Source organism: Sceloporus undulatus, chromosome 10 (assembly GCF_019175285.1).
Source record: "Sceloporus undulatus isolate JIND9_A2432 ecotype Alabama chromosome 10, SceUnd_v1.1, whole genome shotgun sequence".
Classification (NCBI taxonomy): Eukaryota; Metazoa; Chordata; class Lepidosauria; order Squamata; family Phrynosomatidae; genus Sceloporus; species Sceloporus undulatus.
The window spans coordinates 11,945,541-11,968,016 of record NC_056531.1 but is presented as its reverse complement, the minus strand read 5'-3'; the positions used below and the strand labels follow the sequence as shown (position 1 = coordinate 11,968,016).

Here is a 22,476-nt window from a genome sequence, read left to right as displayed (position 1 = left end):
GATTTAGTTACCTTTTGGATTATAGATCCCCAAGTCCATCTGGCCACATTTGCTAGTAGATCATTTTGTAATCCAAACAAGTAATTTTTTCAAGCTTTATGAGGATATCTTCATTGCATTTGGGAGAAGCTGGTGTGCTTCCAGCAAAAGGAGTGGAAGAGGCCAACAAAACATATGGTGGAAAGAGGAGAGGTGCTAGCTGGAATGATTTCCAATGGGGGTAACTGTTTCACCCTGTTGCAGCAACAATAAGAAAAGAAATCCTGTAGTACTTTATTAATCAGGATTGGGAGCTGTGAAACCCTCCAGATGTTTCTGAACTGCAATTTCCAATAGCTCTAGCTAACACAGACAATGGCAACACCCAAAGGACCACAAAAATCCCACCCCTGCTATAGGCTTATTATGGCATGACCTTTTGTAGACTCTAATCCTCTTCATCAGTGGCATGAAGAGTTATCCAAAATTTCAGGTAGATACACAGTACACGTGGCTGGGGTGGGATCGCAGACAGTGAGTTCAAAGAGAGATTAAACTCTGGAAATACAGATAGTGACAATTGCATTATCAGTGTTGGCCTTTCACACAACTATTGCTGATAACCGAGCACTAGGCTATTTGTATTATCAGCCACTGTTTGATTGCACATTGCATAACCGATTTGTTTTCATTCCAATAGGATTACCTAGAGCCTGCAAAAGATATGTATGAGGCATAAGGAATGGATTTGTCTGTTTAGTTTTTTGCTGTGTCACAAACTGCTGCCATGTCACAATATTGCTTTTAATTGCTTCATGTCACCCAGTTTTCTCATCACTGTACTATGCAAAATCTTGAGCAACTGCTTCTTTTGTTAGCAAATTCTTTGTCATTGTGTCATCCCGAATCTTTGGAACATTTTATACAGGGATACAAGTAAAGGAAGGGAAGAGAACATAATCAGGGAGGTAATGAGATTCTATCAACAGTAATATGCTAGGGATGCCAGATCTTCAGTCCCTTTCAAAGTCTCCTGGAATTGAGCCCTTCCCCTAGGAGAGGTCAAGAGGGGGAACCACAAAACAAAAGGAAAGAAAACCAAACCTTTTAACTGGATGTGCTGCAGCCAGAAAACCAGCTACTGCAAAGCTTGGCTGGTTGGCTGTTGAAAGACTGGGGACTGGTCTTTGTTCCTCCCTTCTGCCTCCCACTCTGAAGTTGACAGCAGACCTCAGACAGACCTCCTGCCTTTGCAAAGTTGCACAAGGCAGGAAAAACTGAGCTGGAGGGATGAAGACACATGTGCACCTTTAAAAACAGCAGTGACTTAGCGGTGGGGTTTAGCGTCTAGAATGAGCAGCAAGCAAGCAGCTCTGACAGCTGGATCAAGACTGCTGCAAATCACCTTTTTTCCCTTTCCAGTTTATGATGCCTATTCTTTCAAGAGGCTCAGACAAGAATGTTAATAGAAAAGAGTTCGTGTGAATCTTCCATAACCAATTTGTTGTTTTTTTTCTGATATGATAGCCTCTGTGGGAGAAAGGTGGGATATAAATCTTGGAAATAAAAATAAAATAATGTGATGACAGTTGGCGCTCCACATTTGTGGATTTATTTGGAGACTGCACTCTCTCGGAATCTCTAGCTCTTCCAGTGCTACTTTGCTGGAAGTTGATCATAGAGATTCCTAGAGAAAACACCTTTCTAGCCCTGTGTAGGTCCTCCAGCGCAATTCTATGGTCAACTTCCAGCAGATGTTGACCATACAGTTGCGCTGGAGGACCTAGAGATTCCTAGAAAGGTTAAACAAAGTAGTGTTATTTTATTTGCAGTTTGTCCACTTTCATGGGGGTCCTGCACCCCTAACCCCAGCAAATATGAAGGGCTCACTGTATTAGTTAATAAAACTAAAACATCGATTTGAATGTTTAGAAGGCTGAAGCTTAATTTGAGCCAGTCACTCAAACACTGGGTGTTTATTTTCAACTAAATAAATATGGAAGTTGCGTGTGCACATGGTTATATCCACTGATGCATGAAAGTAAATGCAATAAAAGTTAATACAATAAACCCGTTATCTCCATATACCTCCAGATTGTCATATGTTCCAACCAGTCTTGATACACAAAGAGAAGAAAAATATCTGTAGGACTACAAGGCTTTACATACTACTGTACTCTGAATACTATCAGATCAGATTCTCAGATTTGGGTAGACATTTTAGGAATGCAGGTTGACTTTCAAATCACTTTATAAGTATCTAGAGGTTCCTGTTTCATAAGACTTTTTTTTTTTTTTGCATAAATGTGTTAAGAATAAAACATCCTCTTGCATCCCAAAATCCTGTTTCACCTTTCAGGAACAATACCAAGAAAGTGAACACAAGACATTTATTGACCATGAACCTACTAGAAGCACATTCAATGCAGTTTAACACTCTAACAGTACATTTCTCTGTCATTTTTAAATAGAAATTTTAGTCTTGTTAGTATAAAAGTTCAACAAGGTAGAAGTTTAGTTTACAACAAAAGAGATGATGTAATCATTTCCTGCAAAGGTAAAAATGCTTCCACAGCCCTGAAAAGAAAAACGTAAGGCTCAGTTGGCTTTCAAGAACAAAAAGACCTGGTTGCAAAGGACAGCCTCCCTGTTTTGCAGAAATCCACTCTGCAACAGATAGAACATGCCAACATTTTTTCGCTAAGACTCAGAGGGGAACTGTGGGTGAGTAAGTGAACCAGGCAGAACTTCAGGCCGTGAACCACATTTTCCAAGGAAAGGGCTATATATTTTTGAAAACAAGTCGAAAAGATGTTTCCTATAAAGCAGGTTTGGTACCTCTCAAGCAATTTTTGTGCGCCATTCTCAGATGCTTTCCAGAGGAATTAGAACCGCAAATTACAGCAGCCAAGAACATTTTCATGAAGTGTTTTGGACAGGGGTAGGCAACCTGCGGCCCGCGGGCCGGATGCGGCCCGGCAAGGCCTTGGGACCGGCCCCAGCCCAGTCCTGCCGCCGATTGCCGCCGGGGCCTTTGGCCTCTCGCGCGCAGGGGCAATTGTCTATAGAAGCCTCAGAAACATGCATTTATATTAACCTTTTTTTAAAAAATCAGCAAATTTTTTCGTGTGTCCTCCACTTTTTAAAAAAGTGTCCACCATTTGAAAATTTTATCCTACATTTGTCCTGGTTTATTTATTTATTTAAAAAAATTTTTTTTAAAAAATTTAATTATTTATTTTTTGGCTTCGGCCCTCCAGTTGTCTGAGGGACAGCAACCCGGCCCCCGGCTCAAAACGGTTGCCTACCCCTGGTTTTGGAGAACTGCAGTCTTTCAGCACAGAGCAAGGAAGAGAAACGCTAGCAATTATTGCAACCATTTTTAGCTAGGCGATTACTTCCTGTCCATAATGTGACTACACTCCATTACTGTGGTTTGAATGTTTCGTTTCTGCATTAAAAGTGGAATTATCCAATATACTTCAATTATCTGACTCTGAGTGTTAGAGGGCATTTGGGTCATAAGCTCTCCACGTTGCCATTCTAAAATTTACCCATACCTATTACAGGAGGATCCTACATGTTGCAAAAATCACCCAGAAGAACTCTTGCATGCACATTTTATGTACCTAACATGATTCGATACAACGGGTAGGATTCAGGCTGTCCTATCCAGAGCAAGGCCCATTGAAACCAATGAGACTGTCATCCTGGATCACAAGACCTATGAATCTCAATGATTAATTCCAACCCCAATCCAATCTAACATACTCCATTTTGTTGGAAAAAAGATACCCACACAAGGCGCTATTCATTAAGTCAATTTGTGGCCCTTCAGCTATTATTGACTACAGTTCCCATTACTCCTCAACACTGGATTTACTGGCAAGAACTGATGGAAGCTGCAGACCAACAGTGGGGCTTTCTAGACGGCCCTTTGGGACGTCCGGAGGACGTCCCATTTTAAAAAAGGGGCGTCTCTTTTAGACGCCCCTGGGCCTATTACGGACTCCGTCCGTACAAGATGGCGGCGCCCTTTCTACATGGGCGCCGCCATCTTTGCGTAGCGGACGCTTAGCGTCCAGACACGTCGCGCCGCTGCTGACGTAGCGAGCGCGCCCCTGGCGCCTCGCTACGTCGCAAACGCGACGCCAAAAGAAGCTCCATTTTGGAGCTTCTTTTTTCGGTCCGCGCGGGAGTCGGGCCGTTTGAAGGCTCCGGCTCCCCCGCGGACCTTCTGGCGGCGGCGCCAGACCGCTGCAAAGCGGCGGTCTGTACCCCGCCAATGTCTAGAGGACCCAAATTGCCCATCCCTACAGTGAAAGGCACCCTCTTGTCTCTTCAGTATCAGACTGTGCACAGTCAACCAAAACGGAGATGTCATAGGAACCGAGCTGTGAAGAGTACATACAGTACTATGGAAATGGGCTCAACACATGCGAACGCTTTCTGAAGAAACCACCTCAGAAGCATGCTATAAATGGCTAGCTCTTATCTTGACTGGACTATACCATGCTAGACTTTAAGCGGAAGTTACGTGTTTGAACACTCTTCTACACAACAAAAGGGAGAACTGCCTGCACAAAGAAAATGAGCAATTCGAGAAGACATTTGAGATGTGGGACCTTATGTTCATAGATAGTGATTCTCAAACTGTGGTCCTCCAGATGTTTTGGACTCCAGCTCCCAGGATTTTTTACTATTGGCCAAGTTAGCTAGGGCTTCTGGGAGAGGAGGTCCAAAACACCTGAAGGACCAAAGTTTGGGGACCACTGATCTAGACCAAGTCTCTTCAAACCCTGTGAGAACCAGGGCAGAAATCCATGGACTTTACACATGCCCCCTACAACCTGCAGTCTGCTGAATCATGGCTACTTTGACTTTCATTTTCAAAGACATAGCCACATTAGTCTGTATCAATCTACAAAGAGATATTGTAGCACCTATTAGACTGAGACAAAGAAGTTTGCAGCATAAGTTTTTGTGGACTCAAGATCCATTTGTATAGAAACACTGCTAGTATGCCTTCAAACAACATTTGTTCCAGTTTAGGGAGTGATGCAGTTTAACATAGTTTCCCAACAGATCCTACTTGGTTGCTCTTTAAAGCTATATTAAAGAGAAATTAACCAATAGAAAGTACTATACAAAATAGTAGAAAAACAAAGCTTTCAGCAATATCTGAATTCACATTTTTTAAAGGGATAAATGCCAGTTTCTTCATCACATCTCTTTTCATAAAACAGCCATCTTAGCTGGACACTAAGTAACTGCATCATTATTGCAAAACAACCTTGCATTTTCCCTTGTGTTAATTCAAGTTTGCTTTTTGCAAGAGCAGACCATTGAAGACACAGTACAGTGTCTCCACGGAGCATACACAAATCCTAACAGAAAAAAGAATGCCACAGAAAAGCCCCATCAGTACAGTAAGACCCCTGGTAGCTGCGGTTTTGCTTACCCGCATTAGGGAAGGCCTACACCCTACAGCCTCTCTTATTATTTTCTCATTGAAAAAAAAATTGCTATTATCTGCAGTTTAGCATATTAATGGGAAGTCCAGGAATCTATCCCCCATAGATACAGGAGTCTTACTGTATATCCCAAATAGAAGTAGATGTTGAAAGTAGCTGAAACTGGAGTAAAGTGGAGAATTGAGTTGAAAAGCCAGAGTCAAAGCAACGTAGAAAGTGGAGCAAAGACAACAGTTTTATTTGGGAAACAGTTCCAAAAGGCAATTATGATGCAGGGAATATCTATCGGTATCTTTTTTCTGAGCCTGCCCATTGAAGAAAAGCAACCAAGGCGGCTTAATGTGAGAAGGGGAAGTTTTATTTTTGCCTTTCTTCCTTGGCAACTACACCACAGCAATCCTCGCGACAAGAAGAAAATTAAAGTCATAACCATCACCAGTCTTTTCCAAAGGTCTCTCTTCCATTTAAGAAAGCCACCCATTGCCAACACCGCAGACAAGGACACCCTTGACAACATGAGTTCTTTTTATAGATTATGTGAAGAGTAGCAAGTGAAGCGTAGCTTGTGAAGTCAAATGCTAGCTGGCAGTTTTGTAAAAATTAGCTATAAAAACATACCTGAAATGCTTAAGTCACTGTTATCCTTCAACCAGCCAGTAAATATTTTAGATAGCCCTCTGGATGCAGCTACACGGCAACTTCCATCAGCATTAGGTCGAATAACCAATGGTGAAGTATGCTGAAACTGCAATCCAATGACATCTTGGGGAGGCTAGAGTTTGCCCACCCTGATTTAAGACAAACTGACAGTGTTAACTCTGAAAGAGATGTTTCTCTTATTCTGATGAAGCAGATGTGTGTGCAAATCCTGCATCTGTAAAAGAATTACCAACATTAATGTCCCTACATGCTGAAAAAGGAGTAAATAGCTATTATCCCCTGCTCTTGACCTTCTGAAGTATGATTCCTTGTCAGAAGGCACATATATTTCTTACAACTTATTGGCACTGAATAAGCCACTCAACTATGAGAAGCAAATTAAGAAAGAACTACAGCAACAGACCTGACAGTGCTGATCTGTTGATACTGTAGTACTGACAGACTTCTGCCAAGTTTCCAAGGAATTAAGAGAGGAGTCAAAGCCAAAGTCAGCAGAAAGGCATACTCTTGTAATTGAAACTCTGCCATGCACAGTTGGTACTTGATGACCAATAACATATATGACAGAGGCAATTATTTTAATTATTGCAATTTCCAATAATTCCTTATTTCACCTATGAATCGCCAGATGGATTTAAGAGCTGGTATTCGTCAGTAAGGGCAGTTTTAAAAGCTGTCTTCGTATTTGGTAAACAGAGAACTAATCACATGGATTGAAGAGAAAGAAGAGAGGATTTACACTGTACATAGAGATCTATGCTGCAGAATTTATATACCAATTAGTTATGGAACAGGAGGGTATCCACTTTAGCAATGGGAGACCAGAAACATCCCATAAATCTACAACACTATATAAATAAAGTTTAATAATAATAATCCCCAATACCATCTCCAATTATAAAGCTGGTGACCTCTAGCTATTGGCCAGTATTCAGTTATTTTATGTGTGCCCAGATCACAAAGGTATCCCTGGATGCCAGCTCACAGACTGTTTTTTAAACGAAAGCCAGCTGCAGAAGCAGTTTGCCTTTGGCATGGGGCAGTAAGAGAAGTTCTAAAGCTGGGCACTCAAGTAACACCGTCATTCATTCTATTTACAAACAGAAGCATTAAAATATCAGATGTCCCCCTGTATCAATGTAAACCTTTTTTTAAAAAAATTATAAAGTTAATCATATTGGGCCTTGCTGATTGTATCAGAGGAGAAAGACTACTGGAACAAGTGTTTGCTTACTTCTGTTGCTTTGCTTCCAAACCACTATCTCTGACAGGGTGCTCCAAAAGTTCCTTGCTGCTGAACAAGTAACTGAAGAGCTACTCTGCAATTTATAGCCTACAGTGTTTAACATTTAAGAGTGAGGAATGAGTAACACTCCTCGTGAAACAGGCAATAACCATCTTATTGAACACCTGCCACAATTAAAGGCCAAAGAGCATCTTAAAAGTGTCCAGAACTGCGATGGTTACACTGAAATCAGAAGCTCAAATAGGATATCCATAAAACTGCCCTTATACACATAAAAGAAGGTGGCTTAAATCTTCCAGATTGCACTTAAGGTTATTCCGTTTTAATTACAAGGCAAGAGAGTCACATATGCCATTTCCTTATGCTGGTAGATTCCCAGACAGCAAAACAACAGACAGCTGTATAAAATACGCTGAGTTTCAACATGGAATTGAGAATTTGGAACTCCTTAAAGCTCCTTGAGTTTTTTGTCCGTGCTTTTAATATTGATGTCCAGCGTGTCCACTTTGGTGGTGAGGCGATCCAGGATTTCATCTTGCACCTCAATTTCAGACTGCAAGCCAAGAGCGAGGTTCTTCAGGCGACCCAGGCCAGAGGACATTTCGTCTGCAAGAGGCCAAACAAAAAGGTAGCAAGATTAACAGCAGAAAGGGAACACCAGCTTCTCTAAGAAACAGTTCATCACAAATATAGTCCTGTTCATTTCCTGAACTGAGGAGGAGTTATGTGGATATGCTCACTTTAATGTCTTGAAAGACCTAAGGCTACCTTTTCCAACCTAATATCCTCCATATTTGGAGCCACAACTCCCATCACTCCAAGCCAACTGGTAGGAAACATGGCATTTAGTCCAACATAGCTGGAAGACAGCAGTCTTAAGACAGTGAAGGTCAATTTAACTCAGACTCTCACCTGCAAAAGCTTATGTCATAGTAAAATTAAGATGCTGCAGGATCCTGCTGTTTGAATCAGACTAATACAGCTTTTGCTCTGAGATTCATAAAGTGTACAGATACACACCTGACGACAGTACATTCTGCTGTTTCCGAACTACTTCTGGCTCATTATCATTGGCCTTTATGGAGGCAGCACACTGACTTCACCTCATCCAATTGATTTTTGGGATGAAAATGTGACTTCTGGAGTATGATTTGGGGAGGGATCACTGTTACAATGCAACCACACCTACTTCTAGGTTTATTTCTGATTTGGTTGACAATTTTGCTGGAGAATACATACAGCAGATCCCACCGCTCACTCATGATCTGCCAACAATTGCAGAGGTCCCATTATGTGACCATTCCATTTACAGAATGGAATGGTCACATAATGGGATCTTTCTGATGGGAGGAGGGAACAAGCTGAAGTTGTCATTATTTCCCATCTTCTCATTCTGTAGAATGAGAAAAAAAATGCTCCTTTGTCCCTAGAAATAATCCCCACTTCCCACCTGAGAAGTCAGCAATACTTCTTTTTAGGGTTAAAAACTAGAGATTAAGCATTAGGAAGCCCAGGCTGTTACAGTTTACCTAAATTGCGATCAACTTGCTGGTGATAAGCTCGAAGATGCTGATTCTTGGGGTAGCTATCAGTTTGGAATGAAGAATCTGAATTAGTTCCACTGGAACTGTACTCTGGTGAGGAAGAAAGATGATGCAGACTTTTAGATATTTACCAAGCACTGGTTCTAAAAGCCATACAGGACACACGCCTCATGGCAACCAAGCATTACTGAAATAATGAAACCCATAATTGCTAATAATTAACTTTGTTTGTAGTAGGAATTGGACAGAGCAACCTTTTCTTTCAAGCGTGCCAAATACTATGCATACACTTGTAACCTCAGGGCTATTAAAAGACAATGTTGCCCAGTAAAAAGCAAAAATAACATCTGCCATTACTCCCACATCTCTAATGTTCACAATCAGACCACCTGTCCATGAAGACTTCCTTTGTAGACTATGTATATTGTTGACCAATTAAAGGACATCGCCACACGATAATCAAAATATGTACTGCTTTAATTAACAATCCGTTTTTAGTGTTGTGCTTCATCAGAGATCGACTGACTCACAGGAAGCTGCCTTACACTGAGTCACACGATTGGTATGTCTAGTCCAGTGATGTCAACTCTGACGGGCAGCAGCTCTCCAGGGTTTCAGGCAGGATTGTTTCCTTACCTTCCATGGAGATCCCTGGCGTTACTTAATTGTGCACCTCCAAATATTAACCCTGCCCTGCTAAACTTCCAAAACAGACAAAACTGAGTGTGTTCAGGTTGGTATGGTGAAAGAAGCAGCAGCTGTAGAGAGACAGGTAGCACATAGGACATACCCCCTAGATGCGCAGCCTGTGTTGACAGGCATGGATTAAACCAACCTGAATTATCCAGCTTCCGCAGATTGGGATGGCTCTCCTGGTACTTTGACTCCTGTTCTTTACTGACAGACATGGCTTCTTTTAACCTGGAGAGAAAAATAGGTATAGTACTAAGTGCTGTATTGGCAGCAATGTTTTGTTTATTTAAAAAAATTCTTTCTTTTCTGCACTCTCTCAAACTCATTTCTTATTTTGTGAGGAAAAATGAAACAGTCAATGAAGTCAATATCCACTGTTCGTTTAGGTTCATTCTTCTCCCTGACCTTAACAGAACCGAAAACAGATTCATGAAAACTTAGCAAAGACATCATTCCCCCCCTCAAAAAAAAATTCTCCAAAATTTCCCAGCATTTTTCTAGGTCTTCCCACCTTTAGGAGGATTTCTGGTTTGTTTAGCTACTTCTACGAGGCAAGATGTGGCAAATGCTGCTGGTGCACCACAAGCCCTAATTCACCTGAATTCACATCATTTCTGACTTACAAAGTATGAACAAGGCTACTGTGATTAAGGTAGAACTTTCCTGGTTCCCTTGAAAAAAGATTACCATCTTGAAGATGGAGGTGTAAGCATCACTGCAAAACTGCATCCCAGGACTGCACACCTGATTTTGTTCAGATTCACAAATTTCAATCAAATTCCACATAATTCCTAGCTCCCTTTGAGTTGCTTACTTGTTGCTTCCTTGGTACTCAGAGGCCACATTTGGTTCAGGTTTGATCTCTTGAGGCTTGGCTTTGAAATAATTTACGAAGCCACCAAACACACTCTTGATGCTGTTGATGTGTCTCTGGCTTGTTTTTAAATCTTGATCCATCTTGTCCACCATGCGTTCAGTGCGCTTCAGTACCTCACCCTGCCGGGTAAGCTCCTACAGAAAAAAATATAAGTTTCTTTAAAGGGCTGAAGAAAGGGGATGTAAATATTAAAACTCGCCAAAGAATCACTTTCCAAGAATTGTACTGAAGTTAGCATTATTTTCCACATTTCTTCAGAAAGTTGCAACGCAGTGTTGGACGACCAAAGGAGGGGTGTACCAAATAGCTAGTTTTTGTACTTCTACAGCATTAAAGGGCACAAATATAATTTATAGAGTATAAATATAATTCATGCATCAAATATTATATATTCATTTGTTTCTTTGTTTACCAGCAATTTATACCCCAATAAGGGATCCAAGGCAGCTTACAAAAAGGTTTAAACAAGATACAAATGAAAACCTGATGATACAATTAAAAAAAGTAAAGATACCCATAACTTAAAACAGTATAAAATAATTTAGAAGACATAATAAAGATAAAATGATGTTGAGAATGGGGCATGGTGAATTCCTGCTAACACTGACCATTTTTACAAAATGCTTACGTCACTGTAGGAAACATTTGGCAGATCAGATTTAGAGCGACATGTGAAAGAAAAAGGCTGCAGTGCCATACACCAGCTTGCCCTCCTACGATCAAACATTCCTTGAGATAAGGTGTGCTTGTGATATCAAGTAATGAAAAAAGGTACTTTGGAGGTTTAACTTGAGCCCTCAGAAAACAAAACAGTTTACTTCAAATGTGAGCTGTATTTGTGGCTTTCCCACTGTACAGATATGAAACCCTTTGCAGTCACATCTATGAAAAAATGCAAAAATGTTTTCATTATATTTGAAATACCACCTGGGCTTGCATAAATTCTTAGCAAAAAAAAAAAATATCTTATTGATTTGTATGAGCTGGCACTCTTTCAGTTTCTCATTTCATGAGAATTAAGGAGCTTTATACTGAGTCAGGCCACTGGTTCCTCTTATCCAGCGCTGATGGCATTGACTGGCAGTGGCTACTCATGATTTCAGACCAGAAATCTTGCCCAGCCATACTTGGACATTCTGGGAATTAAAACTGGGACCTTCAGCATGCATACCCATGATTTAGAAACCATTTCACCCACACTGCTCTGAAACCTTTCGTTGCATGTAAATACCTCTAGAATTAAAACTATTTAGAAATATAAAGTAATGTTACAGCACTCCTACAAGTCAAATGTACTGAAGTTACTAGCCTACAAATATTTTTAATAGCTTGCTAGTATCCTGAATTTCTAGTAGGGCTGCCAGGCAAGATAAGTTACTAGATTCCTAACAGCCCAGGAAAAAATACGTTTTACCCAAGAGACCAATGGAGAAGGGATTCTCTCCCTGCCACACATCGGCCTGTCCATTTTGGGGCATGGACTTTCTGGCTGGCAGTGACTAACAGCTAAATTGTTAAATAGAAGGATGCATTATAGGTCAAACAGCTTTATTAAATAGACACTATTTTTCCTTATTCTGTATACATTACCCTGGACTGCAATCCCCATCAATCTAGCCAGCACAGCCAAGAGTCAAGTATAATGGTAGCTGCATCTAACAATATCCAGAGGGCCACAATTTCCCCATCCCAGATGACATACAATCAAGATCAAGGGTTCGTTTTAAAGATATATTATTTCAGAACAAGGCAATTGTCAGCAAATACTTAGACAAAGCACTTGCACTGAAATATAGGTGTGTGCGCACATCTTGAAGTCAACCTATGGCAGACCCATGAATTCGTAAGGTTTTCTTAGGCAAGAAATGCTCAAAGATGGTTTGCCATTGCCTTTTTCTGAAATACAGCCTACAGCACCTGGGATTGTGGTGGTCTCCTAGTGCTTTCAATCTATTTAGGCTTGACATATACTTACACAGCCATATATATATATATATATAGATATAGATATATAGATATATAGATATATGTGGAGTCTTGCTTACCTCAGACATAGCTACTCCAACATGTTCAGACTCATAAATGAGGGACAGTGAGTTATTTGTGCTATCCACTGTGGCCTTGGTTCGTCTTAGGACTTCTTGCTGGAGGTAGCTTTGTCTATCAGTGCCTCCCATGGCAGGCTCATTACTTTCATTCCACTTTACTGGCTTAAGATCTTCGTCCTCATCTTCATCAAAAGGATTGTAACTTTTTGTATAGGCTGACATAATTGCAGCTTCAATTGCAGGTTTTTAAAAAACAACAACGTATGAATACAGACAACAAAGGTAGATTGGGATTCCACTGATATTCTCCAGACTCAGATCCGTTCCTTCATATCAGAGACAGGCAGCATTCATGAGACAGGAAAGTCAAACTCTGGAGGGGGAGAAAAAGCAATTTCTTTGTAAACTTTACACAGACGTTCAAGTGGTTCACTGGAATACACACTCACACCGTTCCATAAAGAATGACTGCCAATTACAACTTCCTCTCCCAGCCCCAAACCACCAGAACATAGTATTGTTCTGCCTTTCTTTACATTGTCAAGTAATATTCTCCAGAGGCGGCAAAAGGGTAAGCAGTTTCTCTGGTCAGAAGATGAAAAGAAACTCCAAGAACTCCAAAACATTCTTGCCTTCCTCTGTACACATGACTTGGCTCATCTGCTCCAGTCATCTGTGGCAATGTTTTTGGAAGCTGCATGCCTGCGCTCCAAGAGTGGTCCTTTGTAAAAAGTGCTGGCCATGAAAGCCTTTGGCTTCACATTTAGCTGACAGCTGGAGTGCTATAGTTCCCCTCACCCACATCAAGATGCACAGTACCCAGGGCCATCCAAGTTGTTTGGGCACCGGAGACAAAATATGCCCACAAAGTCCTTTCCTCTCCCTGGCAGTAAAAGTACAATAAGGTTCTAATAAACAGCTCTCATTTGTGGCCCTTTCAGAGCACCCACATCAGCTGCCTGAGGAGGTGACCCTACTTTCCCTAAAGGTAAAGCCAACCCTCTTTGGCTTTTCAATATATACCTGTGTGACGATAGACCTGTCCCTCAGCTTTCTGTTTAAACGGACCAGCACTTGGAAAGGTCAAGCTTCACATTTCCCCCCAACTTGCTTGAAAAACAGGGGGAAAAGAGATTGTTAGATTTAAGTCATTAGGAATCAAACCATCCTTAAGGTGTGTTGACATAACCAGTGTTCCAGCATTGCAAGGTGAGCCTTACAAGAAGGAAAGGACTCCTTGTTCTAGCCGCACTGTCAACAGTCTCCTTCAATTTGATCTGTTTAACTTATACTCCACCTTTCTCCCTGGATGTCAGCCCCATTTTCCTTTACGCAACTGTTGTGTCGCCTATCAGTTCTGATACACGGTGACTCTTCTAGAACATGGCCACATAGCCTGAAAAACCAGGCTAGGTCAGTTTCGTTTCACAGCATCTTCTAGGAAATTGCCCCAGACAATAGCTAGGACCTAGGGTTTTCTTGGCAAGATTTCTTCCAAGGTGGCTTGTTGTTGCCCTCTTAGTGGGTTTCCATGGATGAGCAAGGATTCAAACTCTTGGGTCCTGGAGTCCGACATTCAAACGCCACTATACCACACCAATGCTACACAACTGTGTAAATCCTTGCTCAGCACAGGTTGTAAATGTCAAAGGGCACTCACTATCAAAGGAAGTCACAGCACTCCTTGAAGGGAACGCAAGCCAACGTTTGTGATTAATCCCCAGTTATTCTTTGACTCAGGATGACCTGTCCATTGCACTGTGGCAATTCCTCCTCTGAAGATGAAGTTGTTCTTTCCAAAGCATACTGTGCTTCCTTCTCCACATTTAACTAAGATACTTACCAGCTTTGGGGCTTGACCTAGACGGCATGATATGTGATCCTCCGTAAGATCCATTAACATGGATGGGGTAATGTGTGTGGCCCATCAAAGGTTGTAGGATTACAACTCTCATGACTCCTCACCTTTGGCAAGGCAGGCTAGGGCTGATGGGAACTGGAGTCCACAAAATACTTTGAGGGTCACATGATCCCTACCTCCTCCAGCGCCAGGATGCGAGAGTGTGACAAAGCCAGATCATGATTTACATGCCGCTGTTTCCTCAAAGGAGACCACAGCATAATAAATATCTAGGTCCCCAAACTGTGCTCAAAGCTATAGCCATGTTAATCTGTCAAATCAGTCTGTAGAGAGCTCTTGTGGCATCTTTGAGCCTAACTAAAGAAAGCAGTTGGCAGCAGGAGCCTTCCTAGGCTTCAGTCTCCTTCCTCAGGTGCCTTTGCTCCCAGTTCATCTGAGATCCTCAGACCCAAAGGCACCTGAGGAAGGAGACCGAAGCCTAGGGAAGCCCCTGCTGCCAACCAGTTTCTTCCAGTCAGTCTCAAAGGGGCCACAGGAGCTCTCCGTAGACTCACACAGCTATGTCGTTGACTCCTTGAGAGCAGTGGTCCCCCAACGGTGCCCTTGAAGAGGATTGTGGACTCCAGCTCCCAGAAGCCTCAGCCACCTTGGTCAATAGCTTGGGATTCTGGGAGCTGAAGTCCACAATTCCCTTATAGAGCAGAGTTATGGCACCACTGCTCTAGAGGATCCAAAGCCAGTCTGTAGAGAGGCCTTGTAGCCCCTTTGACCATTGCCAGAATTCCCTAGCCTTGAGCCAAAGCAGTTCAAGCGCTGTCGAAGCGGGGTTATTTCTCCAGTGCGGACGCAGCCATACATGGGGTCCTCGCCTCAGCTCAGTCACTCACCAGCCGCCTCTTCGCCCGCTCCTGCCTGCCTTCCTTCTCTGCTTCCTGTCAGGAGCGAAGGTGACGCCGGTCTAAACCATCGCTGAGGGAAAACGGGGAGGGACCCAAAATGGACGCGCCTGGAACGTACCAACGCTTCTGAGGCTGGGGGGGAAATAATATGCCAATGTCGTCATTTCCGTTTTCTGGACCAAAACATCCCAACTTGAAGAGTGGGGGGGAAGTGGACTTGAGGTGGTTTCATTACAGGGAAGGGCTTCTATGGCGTTCCAAGAGGGGGGCAAATGAGACCACGCCAGGAAGTGGTCGCGCCCGGGTTTTATAAGAAGCCACGAAGTGGGCGGTACCCTCTTGGTCACGTGCCGCACCGCGCCGCTTCCATTGGCTAGGCTGCCTATTGGGCATGTATTGCTACAGCGAAGCGCATATTATGTGGTTCCCAAGCTTTGTGTCTCCGGCTGTTTTGGACTGCAACTCCCAAAAGCCCCAGCAGTCAGGAATTCTGAGCGCTAGAGTTACAAACCTCCGAAAGGCGGAGACGCAAGGTTGCTGGGCCTTCTGGGAGTTGAAGTCCAAGGGGAAAAAATACTGAAAGGATCAAATTCCGAGAGCTAGCCGTCTGAGTGTGGGATACTGTATCAGTATGCAAGAGCGTCTTGCAGCATCTTTGAGACTATGCTCCCAACCCAAACACCTGCAGAAAACCCCCAGTTTGAAACCGCTTCACCTGCCCTGGGCTCAGCGCTAGGGAACTCTGGGAATTGGAGTTGATATGGGCAAGTGTTCTCCAATGTATCCCTATGGGCAAAGATTCTCCAATGTTCCTCTATGGGCAAGCATGGTTTCCCTCTGGGCACGTCCTGTCATTTGTTTTCGTCGCTCCCTCCCAAAACTCCAATTCCCAGAATTCCCTAGCAGCCTTTTTTGAACCTTCTCTGACAGAGCGCTCTGGGGCCCCAACAAACGCTTGGTCAAAGGGACGGCACAGTGGCGGCAAGCGGGATGACGTCAGCAGAGCGGCAGCGGCCGAGAGCTCTGTCAGGGAGGAGTCAGAGCTCTCGCGAGAAGAAGGGCGGGAGTTGGGGGGGGGTGAGGCCGAGAACTCTTTGAAAGCCTTGGGCTTCTCGCGAGAAGAGCCACGGGGGGCGGGGCCAGCAGCGCCGAGGGGCGGAGCGAGGGCACAAATGACATTCTGAGGGAGCGCCCGAAGCGGCGCGGCGGCGGCAGTGGTTTCAGGAGCGGCGGGCTTGTCCTCCTTCCCAAAATGTCGGCTCTGGCCGTGGCTACGGCGGCCGCCGCCACTGCAGCAGCGGTGACGGCGGCCCGCTCGGAGAAACCCAGCAGCCCCGGAGCCTCGCGGGGCTTCTACTTCAACACGGTGCTGTCCCTCGCCCGCTCGCTGGCCGTCCAGAGACCCGCGCCGCTGGAGAAGGTAAAAAAGGGCCGCCCGGAGGGGAAGCCTGTGCGGTTGTGGAAGTGGAGCCCAACCCTGAGGGCCTTGACAGGTGCCACTCGCTCCGGCCCGGGTTGCCCGCCTTCCCACGTGACGGTTGACGCGTGTCTTCAGCAGCCAAGAGTCCCTCAGCCTTCCCTCACAGTCCCTCGGGAGAACCCATCTTAGCGCCACTTGGAGGGGCTCGGACGCCTTCCGAGGGAAGCCTGGGATTTGTAGTTCCTGCCAAGGGCGGGAAGCTCCTCAGGTTCTGTGAGAGGGAGCCCTGGCAGTTAAAGTGGTGCCAAACCTTATTACTTCTATAGTGGGCCAAAGCACACTGCCGAAACCCTCCAGTTGGAGAGCGCTTGAACTGCCCTGGCTCAATGCGAGGGGATTCTGGGAACTGTAGTTTTGTGAGACGCTTCGCTTTCTGGGTCGGAGAGCTCTGGTGCCGCAGCAAACTACAGTCCCCAGGATTCCCTAGCATTGAGCCACGGCAGTCCAAGCGCTGTCAAACTGGATGGTTTCTGCAGTGCATTTCGGACCAGCGCTGACGCACTCCCTTCTTATTGTATAATCTGACTATTTCATTACTCTGTGTATCGCTTGGGCTTTGAAGCCTTGTCCTCCTTGTCTGAGATGACACCAACCAATAGGCATAATGGCAAGGTTTGGGTGTTGGACTGGGACTCCAGAGACATGGGTTCAAATCCTCACTCGGCCTTGAAAGCCCACAGTGGTTTTGGCTGAATCGCACTCTCTCAGCCCCAGCGGAATTGCTTATTTATTATTATTATTATTATTATTATTATAAAACAATAAAATAAAATACATTCATCCCTTCATATTGGCAGCTTTGATATTTGCAGATTTGATTCATATGTTCTCTCTAGGAACATCTAGGTCCTCCAGTGCAGCTCTATGGTCAACTTGCACTAAAAATCGCACTGAAAGACCTAGAGATTCCTAGAGAGACTACTCTGCTAGGCCCTCGTAGCTCCTCCAACGCAGTGCTATGCTTAGTGTCTGTTGGACATTGACTAGAGTTGCACTGGAGGACCTAGAGATTCCTAGAGAGGACACTCTACTAGGCATTTGTAGCTCCTTCAGTGTCTGTCAGACGTTGACCACAGAGTTGCGCTGGAGGACCTAGAGATGCCTAGAGAGGGGTCCTCTCAGGTAATAACATGGCGTTTTTGTTATTTGCAGTTTTCTCATATTCACAGGGGTCTGGTGCCCCCTAACCCTAACAAATATAGAGGGACAAGTGTACTACTACTACTACTACTAATATCTGGCCATGAAAACCCTGTGACAGGGTCACCGTAAGTCGGAAATGACTTGAAGGGCACACAACATCATTAGACTTGGACAAGTGTCTGGAGGGTGGTGGTTGCTTTTCAGTTCAAAATAACATTGATTTCATCCTTTTTCCTCCTCCTTTTTTCACTGGGAGTGCTAGGCCTCCAAATAGATGTGTTACTCCTATTTCACGTTGCTTGTATTCCGTCGGCCGTAAGAGTTAGGACTGCTTTCTTCTGGGGTGTTCAGTTTGACAGAAAAGATGTCCTCACCATTTACCATGAGCATCAACAAGAAACTGGCTATTATTATGTAACGTTTCTAATAATGATCCTGAGACCCAGTTGTCCTTCTAAATCACAGTGAAATGGCAATGTTAGGATTCCTGAGCTTTAAAAGCTGTGCTTTCCTTTGATTTTTTTTTAACCTAAATTAAAACAATAACTTAATAATAATCCTGAGACTTAACAGTTGCGGCAGTCAATGATTATGGGGAAACGTTGTTGAGATTTGTGTGGCTGATGGGAGTTGTAGTTGAAGACACTGGATGAGTCTTAGATTGAGAATGTGAGAAACAACTAAGGTCCAAAACACACGGGAGAAATCTTCCTGTTTGAGACGGCTTTAACTGCCCTGGCACAATGCTGGGGAATCCTGGGAACTGTAGTTTTGTGAGACATTGAGCCTTCTCTGTCAGAGAGCTCCCAGAATTCCTTAGCATTGAGCCAGGGCGGTTCAAGCGGCTTCAAAGTGGATTATTTCTGCAGTGTGTTTTGAGTTAACTGGACAGAGTGACGCTCTGCTTTCTAGCCCATGGGGAGCCCTTTCCCACCACACAGTTATAGCACTATGATTTCACTTTAATTGCCATGGCAACCTTGGGAATCCTGGGGTTTCTAGTGTGGTGAGGTCACCTCAGCTCTGTGGGTGAGAAGTCTAACCCCCCTTCCCTAAAGGGTCAAAACACACTGCAGAAATAATCCAGTTTGAGACTGCTTCAACTGCCCTGGCTCAATGCTAGGGGATTCTGGGCACTGTAGTTTGGTGAGACATTTAGCCTTCACTGCCAGAGAGAGCTCTGGAGCCCCAACAGGCTACCATTCCCCGGATTCCCCAGCACTGAGCCAGGGCCGTTCAAGCACTCTCAAACTGGATAATTTCTGCAGTGTGTTTTTAGACTGAAAGTGCCAATCCAAGGAGTCCTAGAGCTGGAATTGTGTCCCGTGAAAAAGCCTTGGTGTTTCCTTCTGCCTTCCAGATCACCAAGTGTGTCAGCTTGGCTAGGAGCCACCTGCTAGCTCCCTGAAGATTTGACAGACTTGGCAAGCTTCTTGCTGTGCAAGGATGTTCCCGCACTTGAGCCTGGGCTTTCTTTTCAGCTGAGGTCCAAAACACACTGCAGAAATAATCCAGTTTGGGACTGCTTTATAGTGCAGGGAGTCCTGAGAACTGTACTTTATTGTAGCCCCAGAGCTCTCTGACAGAAGGCTCAATGTCTCCCAGAACTACTGTTCCCAGAATTCCCCAGCACTGAGCCCGGGCAGTTCAGGTGCTCTCAAACGGGATGATTTCTGCAGGGTGTTTTGGACCAGAGTTAGCCTGCCCACATTTCAGGGTGGACTATGAAACCCCAGAGGCTTTGCCCATTTTTTCTTAGCCCAGACAGACATGAGGATATATGATTATTCAGTTTACACGCCAAATCATAACCCCATTAAACACAGGGTTGAGGCATGTGTGGCCTTCTGGGTGACACACTGGACTGCAATTGGACTGGATGGTATTGGACTGCGTTATTATGCACCATTGGCTATGATGGCTGAAACTGAAGTTCACGCCAAACAGTCCCCATCTTGTCAGATCCAGTCATATCTGAAGCATCAACAGGAGTTCCTCCCTGATCTGTCTACTGCCACTCAGCTCTGACTATACCCTGCTAATGCCAACTGTGCAGTCATGTTCCAACCCAATACAGTTGGCCCTCCATATTTGCGGCTTTGACTTTTGCTGATTTGATTATTTGCAGTTTTGATTAATATGTTCTCTCTGGGGAATCTCTTAAGTCCTCCAGTCCAGGTCTGTTGGAAATTGACCATAAAGTTGTGCTGGAGAGGTTCCCAGGGAAAACACTTCTCTGGGCATTTGTAAGGTCCTCCAGCATGATTCTGTGATCAACCTCTGGCAGATGTCAACTATAGAGTTGCACTGGAGGACCTGGAGATTTCTAAGAGAGGTGTTTTCACACTATGCCAGCCACAGATGCTGGCGAAACGTCAGGAAGAAAATCTTCTAGAACATGGCCGCATAGCACAAAAAACCCACAAAAAACTATGATATTTCCATTATTTATGTTGTTAATTTTGTAAACCATTTGAAGGAGGTATTCTGCCAGGAGAGCTATTCTCAAAATACCAGACAAAATGTGATTGTTGGGCATGGCGGCGGGCTGGGCTGATGGGCACTGTGGTCTGATGCCCATGGGCCTGTTTCTAGTTCAGCTGCGTTGAACTAGACATATCCAGAGCAAGTCTTTGCATGTTTGCTCATAAGTAAATGCCACTCAACTCAGTAGGACTTCCTTCTAAGTAAACATACAAAGGCTTGCTCTGTGTGACTGGTGCAACACTGAGGGCTTTGGATGGAGAGAGCAAATTAGTCATGACTACCCTAGGACTAAATCCCAAATAGATTTGTTGCTATGTTAAGGAAATTAGGGCTGCAATTCTGTGTTTATTAAGCAGTAAATATGTAAGTCTTATTGGGCTTAGTGGGATGTACTTCTATTAAATCTGCAAAGGACTGAACCAGTGATTCTCAAACTTTGGTCAGCCAGATGTTATGGATTTCAACTCCCAGAAGCCCCAGACAGCTTGGTCAACAAGAATTCTGGGAGCTGAAGGCCAAAACAGCTGGAGGACCAAAGTTTGGGAACCACTGGACTACACTATCAGTCACTTTATCATTCAGACATCATTTCTGCCCCGTTTGTGCTTGGTGAGGGGGGTGTACGTTGTTTTTTCACTTGGCGCAATGTCACTCACACAGTCTGTTCCGAACGTTGGGCGAGAGCAAGAAGTTTAATGCTTAGGTCTGGCAGGTAAGTCTGTTGCATTGTGAAGATTAAAAGCGACAGGCACAAAGCTTATTGAGAAACAGTGCATGCTTTCACAATGTTGTGGATGCAGAAAGCATTATCCCAGCAATGGCAGCATCCATGTGTGGGTGTTTCCATCCGCGGCTGGCTTTGTAACTTGAACTTCAGGCTGGAATCCTGTACACCTTTACCTGTGGGCAAGCCCCATGGATGTCTGTGGAATTTATATCTGTATGAACTTTCAGAGGACAGCAAACATTCTTTAGTCTGACTGGAGGAAAATGGTTCTTTCTTGAGGTTATGGTCCATTTCATGAACCAACTATCTTCTCAGTCTGAAGGCGGTGGGGGAGAGAGAATTGGCCTGCATTTTAGATTTGTAGCTTGCCATGTCATAATGACCAAAGGCTTATAATGGTGTTTGTTGTGTTATGTGTCTTCATGTCTTTTCTGACTTACGTCGACCCTATCACTGGATGTTCTTGGCAGAATTTGTTCAGAGAGGATTTGCCCCTTTGTCCTCTGAGGCTGAGAGAGTGTTGCTTGTCCATGTTTAGTGGGCTTCCATGGCCGAGTGGGAATTTGAACCCTGTTCTCCTGGTGTTGTAGACCAACGCTCAAACCACTACACAACACTGACTCTCAATGATGGTATTACACTTGTGTAAAAACAAATATTGGCTTGCCTGGAAGCTTGCAGCCTCACAAACCTGTGCATCAAAAAAGAAAGGGAAGACAAATGGGGGGAACATTATTCAGTATCTCCCCTTTATTTCCACTGACTTTTCCATTTCCCCTCAGTGCACTCAGTTTTTCTAGTTTCTTTCTGTCAAACTTTCCATAAATCCATTCTTTCCCATTTGCCTTCCTAACAATCCTGTGCACCTATCTGCACTCTTGGACTTTCCTTTGAGATAAATTGCTTTGGGTGGCAGTGCACAGACTTTCAAACCTTCTGCTTGGGGAGGGTTGTTCAGCCCTGTGTCTGCTCAATGGGAGACGGAAGTGGGAAGGACAGCTGGGTCCTGTGACACGTCTACCTGCTAGTGCCACTCTTTTTGCTATTCTGGCCTCATTCCTCTCATATGAACAGTGTTGCGCAGAGCTGTATAGGCTGGATGCTCCATTCGCCACTGCTGCCAGGCCAGCTCCCAGTGACAGAATTACATTGGCCTCAGTGTATGCAGGTTGGAAGTGGGATGGGCATAATTCAGATGATGGCACCTGCAAGTACTGGGCAAACAGAGGAGCTTCACGTGGCCCTTTCCACCCTCATAAACAGGAGAAATGCTCTGGAAGGGAGGAGCATTGCTGAAGAGGCTTGATGGAATTATTAAGCAGTCCAAGGAGGGCAACTTGCCCAGGGTGTGGGTACTG

At 44.2% G+C, this 22,476-nt stretch overlaps 2 protein-coding genes across 2 annotated transcripts in view; one reads left to right on the top strand and one right to left on the bottom strand.

Moving 5' to 3' along the window:
* Window positions 1-5,669: 5,669 nt before the first annotated feature.
* On the bottom strand, window positions 5,670-15,545 carry SNAP29 (synaptosome associated protein 29). The gene is made up of 6 exons (XM_042441987.1): window positions 15,270-15,545; window positions 12,519-12,894; window positions 10,411-10,607; window positions 9,739-9,824; window positions 8,889-8,993; window positions 5,670-7,965 (listed from the first exon to the last, which is right to left on the bottom strand). Exons 2-6 carry the CDS (start codon window positions 12,741-12,743, stop codon window positions 7,808-7,810), a joined length of 771 nt encoding a protein of 256 aa, XP_042297921.1. The 5' UTR covers window positions 12,744-12,894; window positions 15,270-15,545; the 3' UTR covers window positions 5,670-7,807.
* A 905-nt stretch (window positions 15,546-16,450) lies between these two features.
* PI4KA (phosphatidylinositol 4-kinase alpha) overlaps window positions 16,451-22,476 on the top strand; it is a 60,070-nt gene continuing 54,044 nt past the window's right edge. The window contains exon 1 of the mRNA XM_042441447.1: window positions 16,451-16,701. Coding sequence (XP_042297381.1) covers window positions 16,534-16,701 — 168 coding nt within the window. The 5' untranslated portion in view covers window positions 16,451-16,533. The remainder of the gene's footprint in view (window positions 16,702-22,476) is intronic.